The following is a 14,921-nucleotide window of genomic DNA, read 5'->3' as shown; positions in this document are numbered from 1 at the left end:
TTCCAAATAATGTTAATTTGATATTGGTCCACGTGATTCAGGTACCCAGAGGTAACAACATGAAATGCAGCTTTTTTTCAACTTTTTTTACAATGAGCTACTTCTTTAGAACTATAGCAACAATCATAAGATTGTAATTGTTTCCAGTACTTTGTGAAGCTAGGAATCTAAATAATTGTTATTTAACAAGCTCAGAAAACAGAAACCGTAGCTTAACCTTAATTTCTACCATTTTCGGAAATAGAACATGAACATGCACTGGCAGGCTCATTCAAAGTAAACATGCTTTCTTTTATAAAATGGCCTATTGGAGCCTAGTTATGCAAACTAGACCAAACCAAAAGTTAACACTATTATTTTTTATATGAGATTAAACCATAAGACTATCTTCATCCATTTAGGTGAATACCCAGATCATTGATAATCTCCTTTCTTCATTCACAGGTGGGTGAAGATTATTTTACAAATATCTTGATCAATAATCACATCATTAATTCTCCTTTCCCTCCATTCCCAGACTTGTGGAGATTGTCTTCATATATCTAGTTCAGCAACCACATTGCTTCTCTCCTTCACCCATTCACGGGGGGGGTTTATGCTATCTTCATATAGTTAATTCAATTACTGAATACTTTTTCCCACTTTCCTCTATTATCAGACGTGTGTAAACTATCATCATACTTCTGTTTCAGAAACCACACTTTTGAGTTTCTCCTTCCCTGTTCATAGGTCGGTATAGACTATCCTATTACTTCTAGCTCAATACACACTTCATTGTTTCTCTCCTCTCTCCATTCTTAGGCGGGACGTCATTGTTCTCTCTTTCATCCTTATTAATCCAATCCTAGCCTAATCCTAGACCTTCCAGAAAATAAATTATTATAGAGCAGATTCACATTCAAATCATCTAGGTAGAAGACAAACATTGGAATCAAGCTCAGAAACCTCCCCATCAGATTACATAATGATCATTGAGGAAGTCAGTGGCAGGTCCATATCCAGCTTTGGGTGTGGTTAGTCCTCCTCACATCAACTTGAGACTCAGCAGCACCAGCAGAGAGATCCCTACTACAGCCGAACAGGAGTTATCTGGAAACAAAAAGGAAAATGCTCATGTGATGTCATGGAACTCAAGAAAATAAATGTTTCTCACAAAAGGCCAGCTAAATCTCCTTTGCCTCCCCTTTCCTGCCTCTAGCTCTAAACCTTTGCTCACTTCACCTCAGCAGGAGTTTCCTTCAATCATTATAGTGCTGCAGTCTTCTTTTCTGTGGAAAGAGCTTGACCTCTGACACACGGATCTGGGATCCGAGATGCCAGGATGTCAATTTGCTCCTAGGGTTAAAGTTTATCCATCTAAATCACATGATGATGCTGACATGTAATTTCAAGCTTCTAGTTCGAATTGAGATCTTGTGGTCTGTGATCCTAGTTTTAATTTTGCGCTCAGTTTTGCCCACGTAGAGTGAGCAGCAAGGACATTTTAAGAAATTGATGACAAATGTGGAGTTACAATCTCCTGTGTATTTGAGGTGAATTTGTTTGCCAGAGTAAGGTTGATTGATTGCGTTCCCCAGTATCACATTGTTACAATTGACGCAGTTGTGACATTTATGCATGCCAGTGTCTGTGCCCCTAATGGAAGATGAAACCTAAGTAAGCATTTCTTTAATGTTTCTGTTCTTTGTGTGTGCGAACAATGGATCCTGATCAAATAATCCTTTGAAATCCAGATCAGATTTCAACAACTCCCCTCATGTTTTAATGATCTTTTGACCCCTCCCATGCTCATGACGAGCTCAGCTCGTCATGAGCCACAGTGCCCGTGTGCTCATGACGAGCTGAGCTCATCATAACGGCTCCAACACTCGCACGCGGGGCTAATTCCCCCGCTGTGCTGAACGTTCCACACAAACCGGTGTGGCCGTGACGAGCCCAGCTCGTCATGAGCACATGGCCACCGTGCCTCATGATGAGCTGAGCTCGTCACGAGCACTGGGGCGCTGTGCGCGCTCTCCTGCCCCCCCAGCACAGCGGGGGAATTACCCCCATAGCCAAGGGGTTAATTGCCACCGATCTAGTAGAGTATTTCAAGACAAAGACCATATGATTTTGTGGTAACTTAGTTTTATATAGCAGTAGGCTGTCTCTGCTTAAAGCTTGAACTTTAGTCACATCTTGAGTTAAAGTTGCTGCTGGATAACCTCGCTGTTGGAAATCGCAGTATTGGCTTACTAGAGTAGTTAACAAAGCATTGTCATCAGAGGTGATTCTCTTGGTTATCAGCATCTGTGAAAAAGGTAAGTTCTGTAGCAAAGAGTAATAGTAGAAAAATGGAGCAAACCACAATGTGTTGATTACCTGTGCGTGATCCAGAGATTACAATCAGGAACCCTGAAATGGAACAAGAATCAGAAACTTATTATATATTTCCTTTTTTCAACTCTGGTCAAAACTGTAAATCCTACTTTACTTGTCGTAGTAGTCACACTGAACTATATTGTAGGCACTGCTAAAACCATAGCTATATTGTAGGCACTGTGTAGTAATAAATCACTACAGTTGAGGGTTCCAATATTAAGTTTATTTGATAAAAGTACAACAGGTGCTCCCGGCTTGGCGGCTTCAACAATCTCTGAACATTCTAATCCGCACTCCCGGATGGAGCGCGGTTCATACCAAGGGAGGAGAGAGAGAGAGGGGGGAAATAGGGAGAAGGGAAAGGAGTAAAGTTACAACACACCTCCCTCCTTAGGGAAAAGTTGGGAGAAGAGAAACTAAAGGACTCCACACAATGGGTGCGGGACGGAGTAGAGGGAAGGGGGGGGTGTGAGAGAAGGATGCAGCACAGCAACATTAGGGTCGGAAGCAGGGGACCCCTTGCTATACTCTAAGTAGGAGAACAGTCAAAACTGCACACTAACTGTGGTACATTAGCTCTGAACAGTAGTTTTCTTTTTTCCAATAGACGTGGCTGGAGAATAATGCTTAATTGATCCCAAGGCATGTTATGAAAAGATTTCATGAGTAGCCCTAGTCCAAATTCATCTGCAGGAATTAAGATAAGGCTCTTAAGAATTCAGAAAGTAATGAGTAAAGTTCTCAGGTTACATTGTCCACCGTTAAACAACAGTAAGTGTCTGGAGCAAACAGGGTGTGCACCGTTACGGTATGGGTAATACAATTCAATGGATGCACGAGGTAATGCTTAAGGCATACTGGCATTGGTGGAACACAAGATATCTATCACCACCTTTTCACCCTTGTCTCCCTTATGTCTGAGCTTGCTACACCGTCTATTTCTCCCTGGGATTCCGAACTCCTCTTGCTAGAACTGCCATCCCTTTTTCGGAAGACTGAGAATGGCTGTACTGTTTTTTTTTCCTAGGCAGTAGCTTGAGCCAGGACACACCCCAAGGCTACCTCTGATGAAATAAGCCTCCGTTTCCCTGTCCTTGTCCATGCAGGGACTAGACCTTCTTCTGCTCTCATTTCCTTGGCCATGACCAGTATTGCAATTTTTTTCGCATTTTGTTTTCGACAGCCCCCGATCATTTGCATGAGTCTCATCAGGCATAAGCATGTCCTCCTGTTCCCTCTTGGGCTTGCCATAAAAGAACTTATCTGTGTTTTTTGGACCATTGCACTTCGACTTCCTCCAACGATCATTTGCATGAGTCTCATCAGGCATAAGTATGTCCTCCTGTTCCCTCTTGGGCTTGCCATAAAAGAACTTATCTGTGTTTTCTGGACTATTGCACTTCGGCTTCTTCCAATGATCATAGACTGAACCCCTCTTCCCTTCCATGACTTTTAGTGGGGATCCTTTTGGGTTTCTCTGCGTTATATTACTCTCCTTCTCCTTCATTCCATACTCGATCCCTTGTATGTATACATCTTTGTTCTCTCCTTTTGGCTCAATGTAACTTGCACCCCTCTCTCTTTCCGGATCACAATTGTCCATGTACTCTTCTGACATCTTGGGTCTGAACCCAGCCAACTTGATTCTTTGCCGCATCTCATTGCAAGTGGACTGGTTGTTTTTATTCGTCTGCCATTCTCGTTCTATGGTTGTGGTATTTACACACACCACCTCCCTTCCCAATTTTCCATCTGTCTCAATTTTTTGTTTCCTACTGTCCATTCTTTCTAGTTTCTTACGTATTTCTCTTTCCTCCACCTGGCTTTGATATGTGTTTTTTTTCTTGTTGTGTTCGTCCCTAATAGCTTCACTTCCCCACTCTTTTTCACTTGCAGCTCTTTCAAATGCTGCATTACTCTTAGATGGTTGCATGCGAACATTGACAGTTTCACCTCTGGTATCTTGTTTGCTTTGATTCCGTGCCTGCTCATTCCTGTGTCCTTTTGTTTTTTTCTCCCATGAAATCTTCAACTTCTGTTGATCTCTCCACCCTAGCATGTTGATACCACCTTCAGTTATGTATATAGTAATCCTCATATTGTTTTCTTTATAAACTACGTCCATGACTTTGTAACCAATAGCCTGTATATCCTCCCCTGCATATGTTTTCAGGACTGTGTTAGCCTCTTTTAATTCATTCCCATATTTTTTTGCAAATTTTCTGTCCCAATCACTTTTGCTTACCATACTATATCTTGAACCAGAGTCTGTAATCATTTCTGTCTCAACCTCACCTATTATAACGGTACATCTCTGAGATGTCTTCCTGGCTCTAACGTCCTCTTTGTCATCCATTCTTCCCTTGAAACCTTCATCCCTTTGTGTCTTTCCACTGGTGGCTTGTATATAATATTCATCCCACACGTTCAAAATGTTCTCATACATATTTCTATCGGTTCCCTTCATGAGTACCTTCTCCATATTGTGATACATTTTCCTTCCTCCCTTACCTAAGCTGTGAAGTAGAATTTCCACCTTTACTTCCGGTGACAGAGATGCTACCTCTTCCTCCCAGACGGACAAATAGTTTTCAAAATACACTTTCCACTCCCTCCAGTCTGCAATGTTTTTATTAACCTCTTCCATGAACGGCACAGGTGGAGGGAGATTGTACTTTCGGCCCCACTCTATGTTTAGTGTGCTGCAAAACCTCTGAATTTCCCCGGAAGATGCCACCACCCCAATAATACAGCACCACAGTACCCAAATTGATCACTGCGGAACACTGCTAACCTATTAACCACGTTGCCCACTTGAACCCTAAGGGGTATGAAGCACTTGCGTTAGTTTAATATGAATATTACGACAAGGCTTCTAGGAATACTGCTCGGATAACCCTTCCGAAAATGACAAGAGAAAGTAAACCCTGGCTGGGTTGCCAAAGTGAGATGGTCTGGTTAGTGGCAACTAAGGACAGGGGGTGAATATTAATGGTAATTACTGTGCTGTTTTAACTGAGTGCGTATTGATAGAGGCTCTTGAAATGTAAAGTGGCGTGCCTGAAATGCGCACTGCCACACGCTGAGGCACTCGCAGGATGTAGAATTCTTCTCCCACTCACACGCTGCCAACTCCAAGTTCATTAGCTGTGTCCCTAGATTAGCAGTGCGCAGCCTGTGTCCAGATGTTTCACCAAATCAGCCGCCTGCCCTTAAAGCGATCGCCTCCCAAACGTCGTCCTCGCCTTCGCGCTCTTCACCTCTGCGCCAACTGTGCCCAGACAGACATACGACCTGGTCTGAAGCGCGCCTCCTTAGAATCGAACTGCAACACCCTTCAAAGCTGATTTGATTTGAAAAACCTTTATTTCGGTAAGAATTTTACCATAAAAGACAATCACGTTACACATATGTTAAAATGATTTGTACAAAGAAATGTAAAACACATAAAAACACATAAAAACATTACTGGAAAGAAACCTGCGTGTAATAAAACAGATCCGTATTCAGCCTACAATTTAGAGATATTTCCTTCTGGTGGACCAAAGGGCGCCCAGGTATTTGGCCATTGCAAATACAATTTGGTCTGACAAATCAGTTTTTAGAACTCTATAAGCCTGCATACACTTGTAGAATCCGAGGTTCCTGCATAGGGGGAGAATCCAGTGCCTGCGAATCCCCTGGTAAGCAGGACAAAAGAAGAGAATGTGGAGCTCGCTTTCATCGGTGGTTCTACAAGCAGGACATGTACTGCTGGGATCGTGGTTCCATTTGGCTGTAAAAGATTTAATTGGAAGAGAGCCATGCCTCCACTGAAGGTATAATTTTCTCAGTACATTGGGATAAATTTTATCTAGAGTCAGTTCCATATTGTAGTTCGCCTTATGGGAGAAAAAGGACTCTGTCAAGGACCCAGGATCTTGATGGTTAAGAGTCTGTGTGAGTTTAAATTCTCGATAAGACCTGGCTAGATCTTTTTTAGAGAGGGTTTGACACTCATTCTGGGGGTTGGACCACATACCTGAGAAACCTGCAGCCACCAGTTCAAGCTTAATGTGGGAGAGCCATTTGATTTTTCCGGCACCTGGTGTGGCTAGAATCTCTCGTAGACCTTCTCTATAGCTGTCCAGTTCAGGGGTTGACCATAGTCTACGCCAGAAGGCCAGTGGGCGTAGAGCTAGCTCCTCATTAAGTGGTCGTAAGCCAAGGTCCATCCTCAGCGGAACGAGGGGGGTGCTCGGTGGTAACCCTACAAGGTTACGAATGAATCTGTTTTCCACCATCAGCAATTTAGATGTGTTTACGTGGCCCCAGAGTTCAGATCCATAGAGGGCGGCCCCCTTGGCCTGGGATTTGTAGATCTGTAGTGGGGGGCCAATCGGCCTAACCGAGGATTTATTATTTGCCACGAGCTTCATTACACCTCCCGAGTGCTGGGTCAGTTTCAGTGCCGCTTTTTCCAGGTGGGAGCTCCAGGTAAATTTGTCGTTCACAATGATTCCTAGGTATTCAAAGGTGTTTACTCTTTCTAGTTTAGTATGTAAAATGCTGGGACAGAAGTGGAATTTCTGTGGAGGGTTGAAGACCATGAATTTAGTCTTTGTAGCGTTAATTTCTAACCCATGGGTTCCACAGAAGTCCACAAAACCATCAAGGGTACACTGAATACCTTTTGCCGACTTCGATAAAAGCAGTGTGTCGTCAGCGAACATGATGGCTGATACCCTCTCGGAGGCCAATTTCGGTGCATCAGAGTTGGTTACACCTGCTAAATGGGCAATTACCCCATTGACGTAGAGGCAAAACAGGGTTGGTGCAAGGACACAACCCTGCCTCACCCCCCTGCCAACGGGGAACTTCGCAGACAATTCTCCCATCCTACCACATCTAACCTGGGCGTAGTTTCTAGTGTGGAGGCATATTATCATTTTCAAGAGACCATCAGGGACCCCTAAATTATCAAGGACCTCCCACAACTTGTTCCTTGGTACCAAGTCGAACGCTGCCCTTAGGTCCACAAATACCGTGTAGAGGCTGCCACCCTCCAGTAGTACTGTTTTCCAGTGTATCATGGAGAGACGAAAGACCTGGTCCACTGTGGAGACCTTTTCCCTAAAACCTGCCTGAAAGGGACTCAAGATGTTATAGTCCCTGATCCACTCATGTAGACGGTTTAGCAAAAGTTTGGAAAAGAGTTTCTGGGAAACATCAATTAGGCTTATGGGCCTGTAGTTTGCAGGAAGAAGGGGCGAACCCTTTTTAAAAATTGGCACAATTTCAGCCCCTGGCCAGGTGGAAGGAATTGGCAGGCCCTTCAGGATAGCATTAAATAATACCCCTAGATAGGGGGCCCAAACACTGGGTTCATGTTTGTAAAGATCTCCTGGTAGCCTGTCTAGGCCCGGCGCCTTACCAGCAGGCAGGGAGGAGATTGCCAGGGTGATTTCTTCTAAAGTGAAGCCCTCAATCCCAGTTGACCTGTTTGTAAAGTAGGAGGACTCTCCACCATGTTTGCTGCTTCCATTGTCGCTGTTATGTGGGAGATATAGGTTTTTGAAATGTTCCTCCCAGACAGAAGGTGCAATACAAGCCTCGACAGCTGCAAGTGGTTCAGGCGAGCCGTGCCTAACGATTTGCCAGAATGTCCGCGAGTCTTGGCACGCGAGGGCGGCTGTTATCTTTAACCAGTTCTCCTCATCCCATTCTATTTTTGCGGTGTGGAGGGCAGATTTATAAAAAAGACGTTTCTCCCTGATTTCGGTTGGGGATTCTCGGGCTTTCAGTGATTCGAGAAGAAGAGTTTTTGCTTGCCTGCAGGAGGAGTTGAACCAAGTCGCTCTTCTCTTTTTGGGCTTGCGAAGCCTGGCCACTGGGTTCAATATATCTGCAAGGTTGGTACATAGCTCCGAGTGGATGTTCCCGAGTGCAGCCAGGTGAACCTGAGGGTTCAGGCTACCCATGATGTTAGTCTCTGATTCACTCCCCAGTAAGTTCACACAGCACTCTACTTTTTCCAGGGCAGGTGCGATTAGAGCATAGAGTCTTTCAACATTGGATTGGTTTTCCAACAATTTGGTCCATTTAATTTTGCGTCTGTTGCTGGTAAGCACTAGGTCGGACTGGGGTGGTGCATTGGAATCTACCTTTTCTAGTTGACGATAAGGGGTCTCGAACTTTAGTGTGAGCAGATTGTGGTCGCTATCATGTCTGGGGATGATTCTGAAGTCTTTCACCCTCTTCCAGTCTCTGGTGGGTACCATTATGTAGTCAATCCTTGATTCGTGTCCTAGCCTGTTGAAGGTGTTTTTGGGCGGAATATCACCCTCCATCCGGCCGTTACATGCCCTAAGAGAGTGACTGAGTGTGAGGGACATTATCTGAATAGCAAGGGGGGAGCATGTCTTTGTGACTACATCTGCCAAGGAGGGAATATCCCATAGTTCATCCTCCTCGGCAGATATACCTTCCACGTAGGCGGGGAGTGGTTCGAATTGATTATTGAAGTCGCCACCTATTATTAAAGGGGAGGAAAAGTTGTGTGTGTCGAGAAAAAATGCTAGGTCTTCCACTGTGCCTGATATTGCAGCAACCCCAACTGGCCTCGAATAAAAGTTTATCACTACAAGTTTCCCTCCGCATGGCCATTCTAGGGAGACACATTGGAAGTCACAAGAGTTGGTTTCCATGGGTGTGGCCCTGCATGCCAGGTGAGACCCCACCCAGGTTGAAAGGCCTCCTGAAGGACGGCCTTTGCCCCCCCATTTTGCTTCAATACTAAAGGTCGCAAATCCCTGAGGGCTGGGTTGTTCTCTAGCCCAAGTTTCTTGTAAGAGGCAGATGTCATAGCACTCTACTAAGTCTCTCCAGTCAGGGGTGTCTATTTTGTTTGCTAACCCAGCCACGTTCCAGGATAGAATAGAGAGTGTACCGTGAGCCTCTGTTGTACTTCTGATGTTTGGTGTTCCCCGGTGCCCTAAAGCTACAAATTTCCCACACTGATTGGGTTGGGCGGTATGCAGTAGAGCACTGTTTGGTGTGTGGCTCTGTGGAATGGGGAATTTAATATTCAACCCCTGGTTGGAGTCAGCAGTATCACCCATAACAGAGCATTTGGTATGTCTATCTGCCCCTAGACTAAGATCACTTGACCCTATGTGTACTGGTGTTGATGGGAGAGAAGAGCCAATCGTGGGTGTGTCTAAAGTACTGGTTATCGGTGCATTGTCTGGAGAGTGAGTGTAATTACTGGTTTGAATGGGTGAGGGGGGTGTAGTGTTAGCTGGATGTAGAAGTCAGTCCACCTCCTCAAGACATCCATATCTATTGGAGGTCGGGATCCCATTCCATCCTCCAGGGGTATCTGCCCACCAGTTACTTTGTACTCCCCAAGTGTGTTTCCTCGCCTTCATCCTGCTCCAGTTCCCCCCCTGAGCTATAGGGGGACTTGGTGGGTAGAAAAAGGTGAGTGGTCTTGCTATTATTGTTGTAGCTGAGCTATGGTTGGTCCATGAGTAAATGGCGTGAGCAGTGTTAGGGTCTTCAAAGGTGAGTATCACACAGTCTCCGGGGGAGGTCTTTTGATTGTTCCCTACCCAAGGTACCCTCCGTACCATAAGGATTTTGCTCCTTAGATGGTTGGGGATTGGTTTGTTGGTTTCCAACCAGTGAATCACCTTGTTCTTGAGAGAGACAAAGTTTTCATGCTGATTATATACCAGTTCAGTTACCCCAGTTAGCACCACAACATAGGGGCTGACCTCTGGGGGGAGATCTACAAATCCCCTTGATCGGATGAAACTGGTACTAGCTCTCTGTGATGTTGGAGGATTAGTGCTCTGGTCATTATGTCTAACATTAGGTTGCTCGGTCGGGACAGATATACTTTGGGCAGGTGCGGCTAAGGGGGATGGTATAGCCCCACTAAGAGGATTATTGACATTAGCCTTAGTTCGGGGTTTGGGTGTTGGTTTGACCTTAGGTATAATATTAGAAGTGTTAAGGGAAGAGCATGCGGCAGTTGGAAGTGTGTTAGTCGATCCTAGTCTCTTAGCTTTAAGGGGAGGCCGCGAGATAACTGCTGCTTCGGTGGTAGAGTCCAAGTGTACGGCTGGGGGCAGGGTTCCAGTTGTGCATGTGGAATTAGAATTCTGCATAGTGACGGTTGCCAAGTTTATTATACTTTTTTCAATTTCTAGTAGCTGCGTCTCTATGTGTGTGAATCTCTTTTCTATTGGGGTGAGTAGTTTTTTTAATGTTTCCCAAACAATAGTGAGAAATTCGACATCCTTCCCTTTGATAGAGCATAGGGGGATTCCTGCAGTATCGCTTTCTATAGTGAGATCGTTGTTTTCCTGTATAACTGCTGTATGAAGGGAGGTGTCTTCTGTGCATGTTACTAGAGTTGCGGATTGCAGTGTTGACGATTTATCAAGGGGAAGTGGCTTGGTTGGTAGCTGTGCCTTCGCTACTTTAGCCTTTTTTCTAGAGTATGCCGAGGTAGGGTTGCGTTTCCTTTTATTGTGTGTGTGCTTTTGTGCTTTGAATAAGCTACCATCTTTTTCTTGTGCGGCAGGGGAGGGTTCAACTATCAAGGGAACACCCTCGTCACAGCCTTCCTTTTGATCTACATTCTCGCCCAGTTGGGTATATGGGGGGGAGATGGATTTGTCTGAGTGGTTCACCTGTGATAAGGGTGATGTTGCTGCTTTTGTATCGTGGATGTCAGCATTGGTAACAATCAGGGTGGGTGTAGGACCTAGCGGACGTTCTGGACTTTTCGCCCAAGCAATAGGGCCAAGGGAAGATTTTTTAGCGGCAGTCAACTCGACTGACAGTCTTCTGGCAGCTTCGAGTTCTAATGACACCCTGTGTTGCATCTTGGATATTTCATTATCGATTGCAGTGTGGGCCCTGGTGATGAAATCGTCCAGTGTGCCATTTTTTAATTTTGATTTGGCTGCTCTGTCTCTGAACTCTCGGGTAGCCATGCTGGGTTGTGGTTTAGAGGTCGACTTGTACATCGAAATGGGCTGGCCCAGCCCAGTCTCTAACAGCCTCTAACGGCCTAAAACGGCCCTGTCTTTGCCCAGTCTTAGCCCTGGCTGCGTCCCGCGCTGCGGGAGTGAAATGGCTTTTTGTAGGCGGCTCTTTGGGCGGGGGGTGGGCCAGCAGGGAGAGCGGACCGGAAGCTCTTCCTTGGTCTCGCAGGGACTTCTGGGAAATGAAGTCCCTGCACGCTCGCAGCCCCGCTGGTGCCTCGCGCCCCTTACCGCCTTGCCGCCACGGACCTTCAAAGTGCTCCCACGAAGCTGCACGGACCGGGGCTCACCAGCGAAGCTGCACCCGCGGAGCGGGTGCAGCGAGGAGTTGGCTGGGCGCTGGGAGCCTCGTGTGCTGAGAGAGAGCGCTGGTACAGTAGATTGCCTCCTTCACAGACCCTCCTTCCAACAGTAAGTGACCCAAAGCTTAAAGGTTGGTCGGAAGCGAGGTGCCCGACACGACACCCGAATTTAATTCCCAAGCTCCTTGACCGTTTCCCTATGCCCATGCACGAGGGTAGAGACAGGGATCCTGCGTCTGATACTCTAATAGTGGTGCTTAGTTTTCCCGCTTTCACAAATGATAGTTGGTCACTTCTTCCACAAAAGATAGGTGGTCACTTCTTCTGTCACCTCATCTCATTTGCTCCCTAAATATTATTTTCATTACTTTCTTCATTGACCTCAATGAATTCACCTCAGGGAGACAACAACCACTGTCCCTTGTACAGTTTTCTTTTACTCCCTTCCTCAATAATCACAGACGATTATATCACTCAAGGTACTGCCACGGTTAATTTTCAGTCACTGGAACACTAGCTCGCTAAACTTTATGTCCCTCAAATATTTTTTTCAAGCAGCTACAATACACTGCCACCGTACAGTTTCATAAGTTTTCCACACCATATGTTCCGTCGAGCGCTCCTCCTGGCGTTTCAATGGCTCAATGCAATTATGCAGTACGGCTGCGGTTAAACCTCCTCCCAACTCAATGTGAAAATACTTCCAAATTCACTGAGGCTAATAATTACTCGCCTCCATTACTTCTGGGAGTTAGGGGTTAGTGGTTCCCCCATGCTGTCACTCACTCAGGCCTCGAACACTTAGCGCTCACCTCAAAACCGTTTCTTTCACGTTGTTGTGAAAGTGACTTCGTTCCTTGCTCCGCTCCTTTCTCCTCACGCAGCTTCAAGGACTCTCCACACAGACCTGTGCGACTCGCTCGGGAACCACATGGAGTACCTTCAGTTTCCCCTGCCCTCTCCACACTTCACACTGGATGAGTGTAGGTTACGAGGTCCTCCTTCCAAAACGCGTCCACAGGACCGGAACTTCCCGTCGACAACTCTGCGCATAATCTGAACAAGACTCGCTCCGTCTTCTTCTCACGAGGGCTCCCTGCCTTTCACCGACAGCATGACAGTCCACACAAACCACGGAGGGGACTCAGCATGGTGTCAAGGAACGCCCCCTCAAAACCAGGAACGGAACACAGCTGCCGAGAGTCATACGCTTCACATTGACTTCGTCAGTTTCACTTCATGTCTCCCGCTCTCAATCGGCAACTCGTTAGACCGATTTCCCGTTAATCACTGGGTGAGTCTTTCTTGTTACTTCACTCCGCTCAAGCTTCAAGTATATCCAGGGGGGAGGCACCACACTGACCCTGGCTCAGCTCCACGTCCTCGTCGCCATAAATGTAGTAATAAATCACTACAGTTGAGGATTCCAATATTAAGTTTATTTGATAAAAGTACAACAGGTGCTCCCGGCTTGGCGGCTTCAACAATCTCTGAACATTCTAATCCGCACTCCCGGATGGAGCGCGGTTCATACCAAGGGAGGAGAGAGAGAGAGGGGGGAAATAGGGAGAAGGGAAAGGAGTAAAGTTACAACACATTGCTAAACCCATAGTGCATGACTAGCTTTATGGAGAGATATTGCCTGTAGTCTACATCGATCATGTTCAGGCAGTGCTAAAATTATATACTAGCAAAGCATTACAGTGATACTGCACGCACAGTGATACTGCACGCACAGTGATACTGCACGCACAGTGATACTGCACGCACTGTGATACTGCTCGCACCGTGATAATGCATGCAGTGATACTGCACGCACAGTAATACTGCACGCACTGTGATACTGCTCGCACCGTGATAATGCACACAGTGATACTGCACACACAGGGCAGTCATGGTGCTGCACCAGTAGTGCCATAGGGAGATTCACCAGCAGTGCTAGAGGCACCGGCAGTGTCACAGTAATGGTCTCAGGTGAGTAATGTCAGGAGTGATGGCTGTCAACTCTTGACCTCCTTTCTTCCAAGCTCTTTCTGCTGAAATCTTCCTGAGGGGAAGGGTTCTTGGGAGTGAATGGCTAGCAGCATTCTCCACCTCTCTCTTACTCTTCAGGTTTTCTTTAGCCATCACTTCCTCAAGGTTACCCCTCTGCCTGATGCCTCCTGGATCCTTCAATGTCCTTCTTGAATTGTTTTTGCAAAACTCACGTTGTTTGGCAGAAAGTTAGAGATATCACACACACGCTAAGCAGGGGTTGGGCGTGCGCCAAGTAATGAAGTCCAGAAAGTCAATATTGTGTTTTCAAAGTAAGTCTTTATTTTCAATCGGTTTATTCTCACGAAATTGGAGCTTTATAATCAGCCAACGCATTTCGTTCTCACAAGGAGAACTTCATCAGGGCTCAATGGGCGAGTGTTCTCACAATGAAGTTTGGTCACTACACGGGTTTGCGCTCCCCAGGAGTCTAGGGGACGCAGTGTAGGATGTACAAGAAGCCAGGTCTTGCCTATTCAAAGAGGTCTTGCAGTTAATGGTGTCACATCAGAGTGGGCTGACTATGAAGCTCCATTTTCATGAGAATTAACCGATTGAAAATAAAGACTTGCTTTGAAAACATAATTTTGACTTTCTAGACTTCATTACTTTGGAGCACGCCCATCCCTGCTTCGCTTAGGATCTGTTCCACAGAGGCATCACTTGACGGCTGGTGCTAGGGCTTGCTGTGCATGGAGCCCTACTATAATTGAAACTAGCGTGAGGTGCAAAAGCAACAGTCGCCATTAAAGGATCTCTCTTTTTTTATATCACACACATGCTGCCTCATTTCGATCAAATGAAGGAAACTTCATGAATTGCGAGAGCATTTTGACAGGAATACATTTTAAACAATCAAGAAAAAGTTAGTATAAGTTATCTGGAGACCTTGTGGGCCGCCTAATGCCCCCCAACCAAAACATTTTTTTCGCATTTTCTCTGATAAACATGTTATGAAAACCTCCAGATGTTTTGAGTTCTATCTCTCATTATCTAGAAAAAAAGAACTGGCTCTTGGAGGCAACTGGCAGTACAATGCATCATGGGTAGTGAAAGATCCTTAAGGGGCAGTAGTTTAATTTCACAGCTTTACACTGTAAGCCCATCAGGCTTCCCTTTTCACACAGTAAGCGGCAGATGTTTTTGTATTCTGCATTTCCAATGTTGCTGTCTTGAAACAGCCTTT

At 45.7% G+C, this 14,921-nt stretch overlaps 1 protein-coding gene across 1 annotated transcript in view; it reads right to left on the bottom strand.

Annotated features, from left to right (window-relative positions):
- Nucleotides 1–297: 297 nt before the first annotated feature.
- The window catches only part of LOC147665061 (IgGFc-binding protein-like), a 58,612-nt gene continuing 43,988 nt past the window's right edge, over nt 298–14,921 (bottom strand). The window contains exons 3-4 of the mRNA XM_086949782.1: nt 2,362–2,394; nt 298–1,089 (exon numbers count right to left, since the gene is read on the bottom strand). Of these exons, the coding sequence (XP_086805908.1) occupies nt 1,025–1,089; nt 2,362–2,394 (98 nt within the window). The 3' untranslated portion in view covers nt 298–1,024. The remainder of the gene's footprint in view (nt 1,090–2,361; nt 2,395–14,921) is intronic.

Source organism: Lissotriton vulgaris, unplaced genomic scaffold (assembly GCF_964263255.1).
Source record: "Lissotriton vulgaris unplaced genomic scaffold, aLisVul1.2 SCAFFOLD_1725, whole genome shotgun sequence".
NCBI classification, from domain to species: Eukaryota; Metazoa; Chordata; class Amphibia; order Caudata; family Salamandridae; genus Lissotriton; species Lissotriton vulgaris.
The sequence above is the reverse complement of the archived record's forward strand: the minus strand, read 5'-3'. Positions and strand labels throughout refer to the sequence as shown.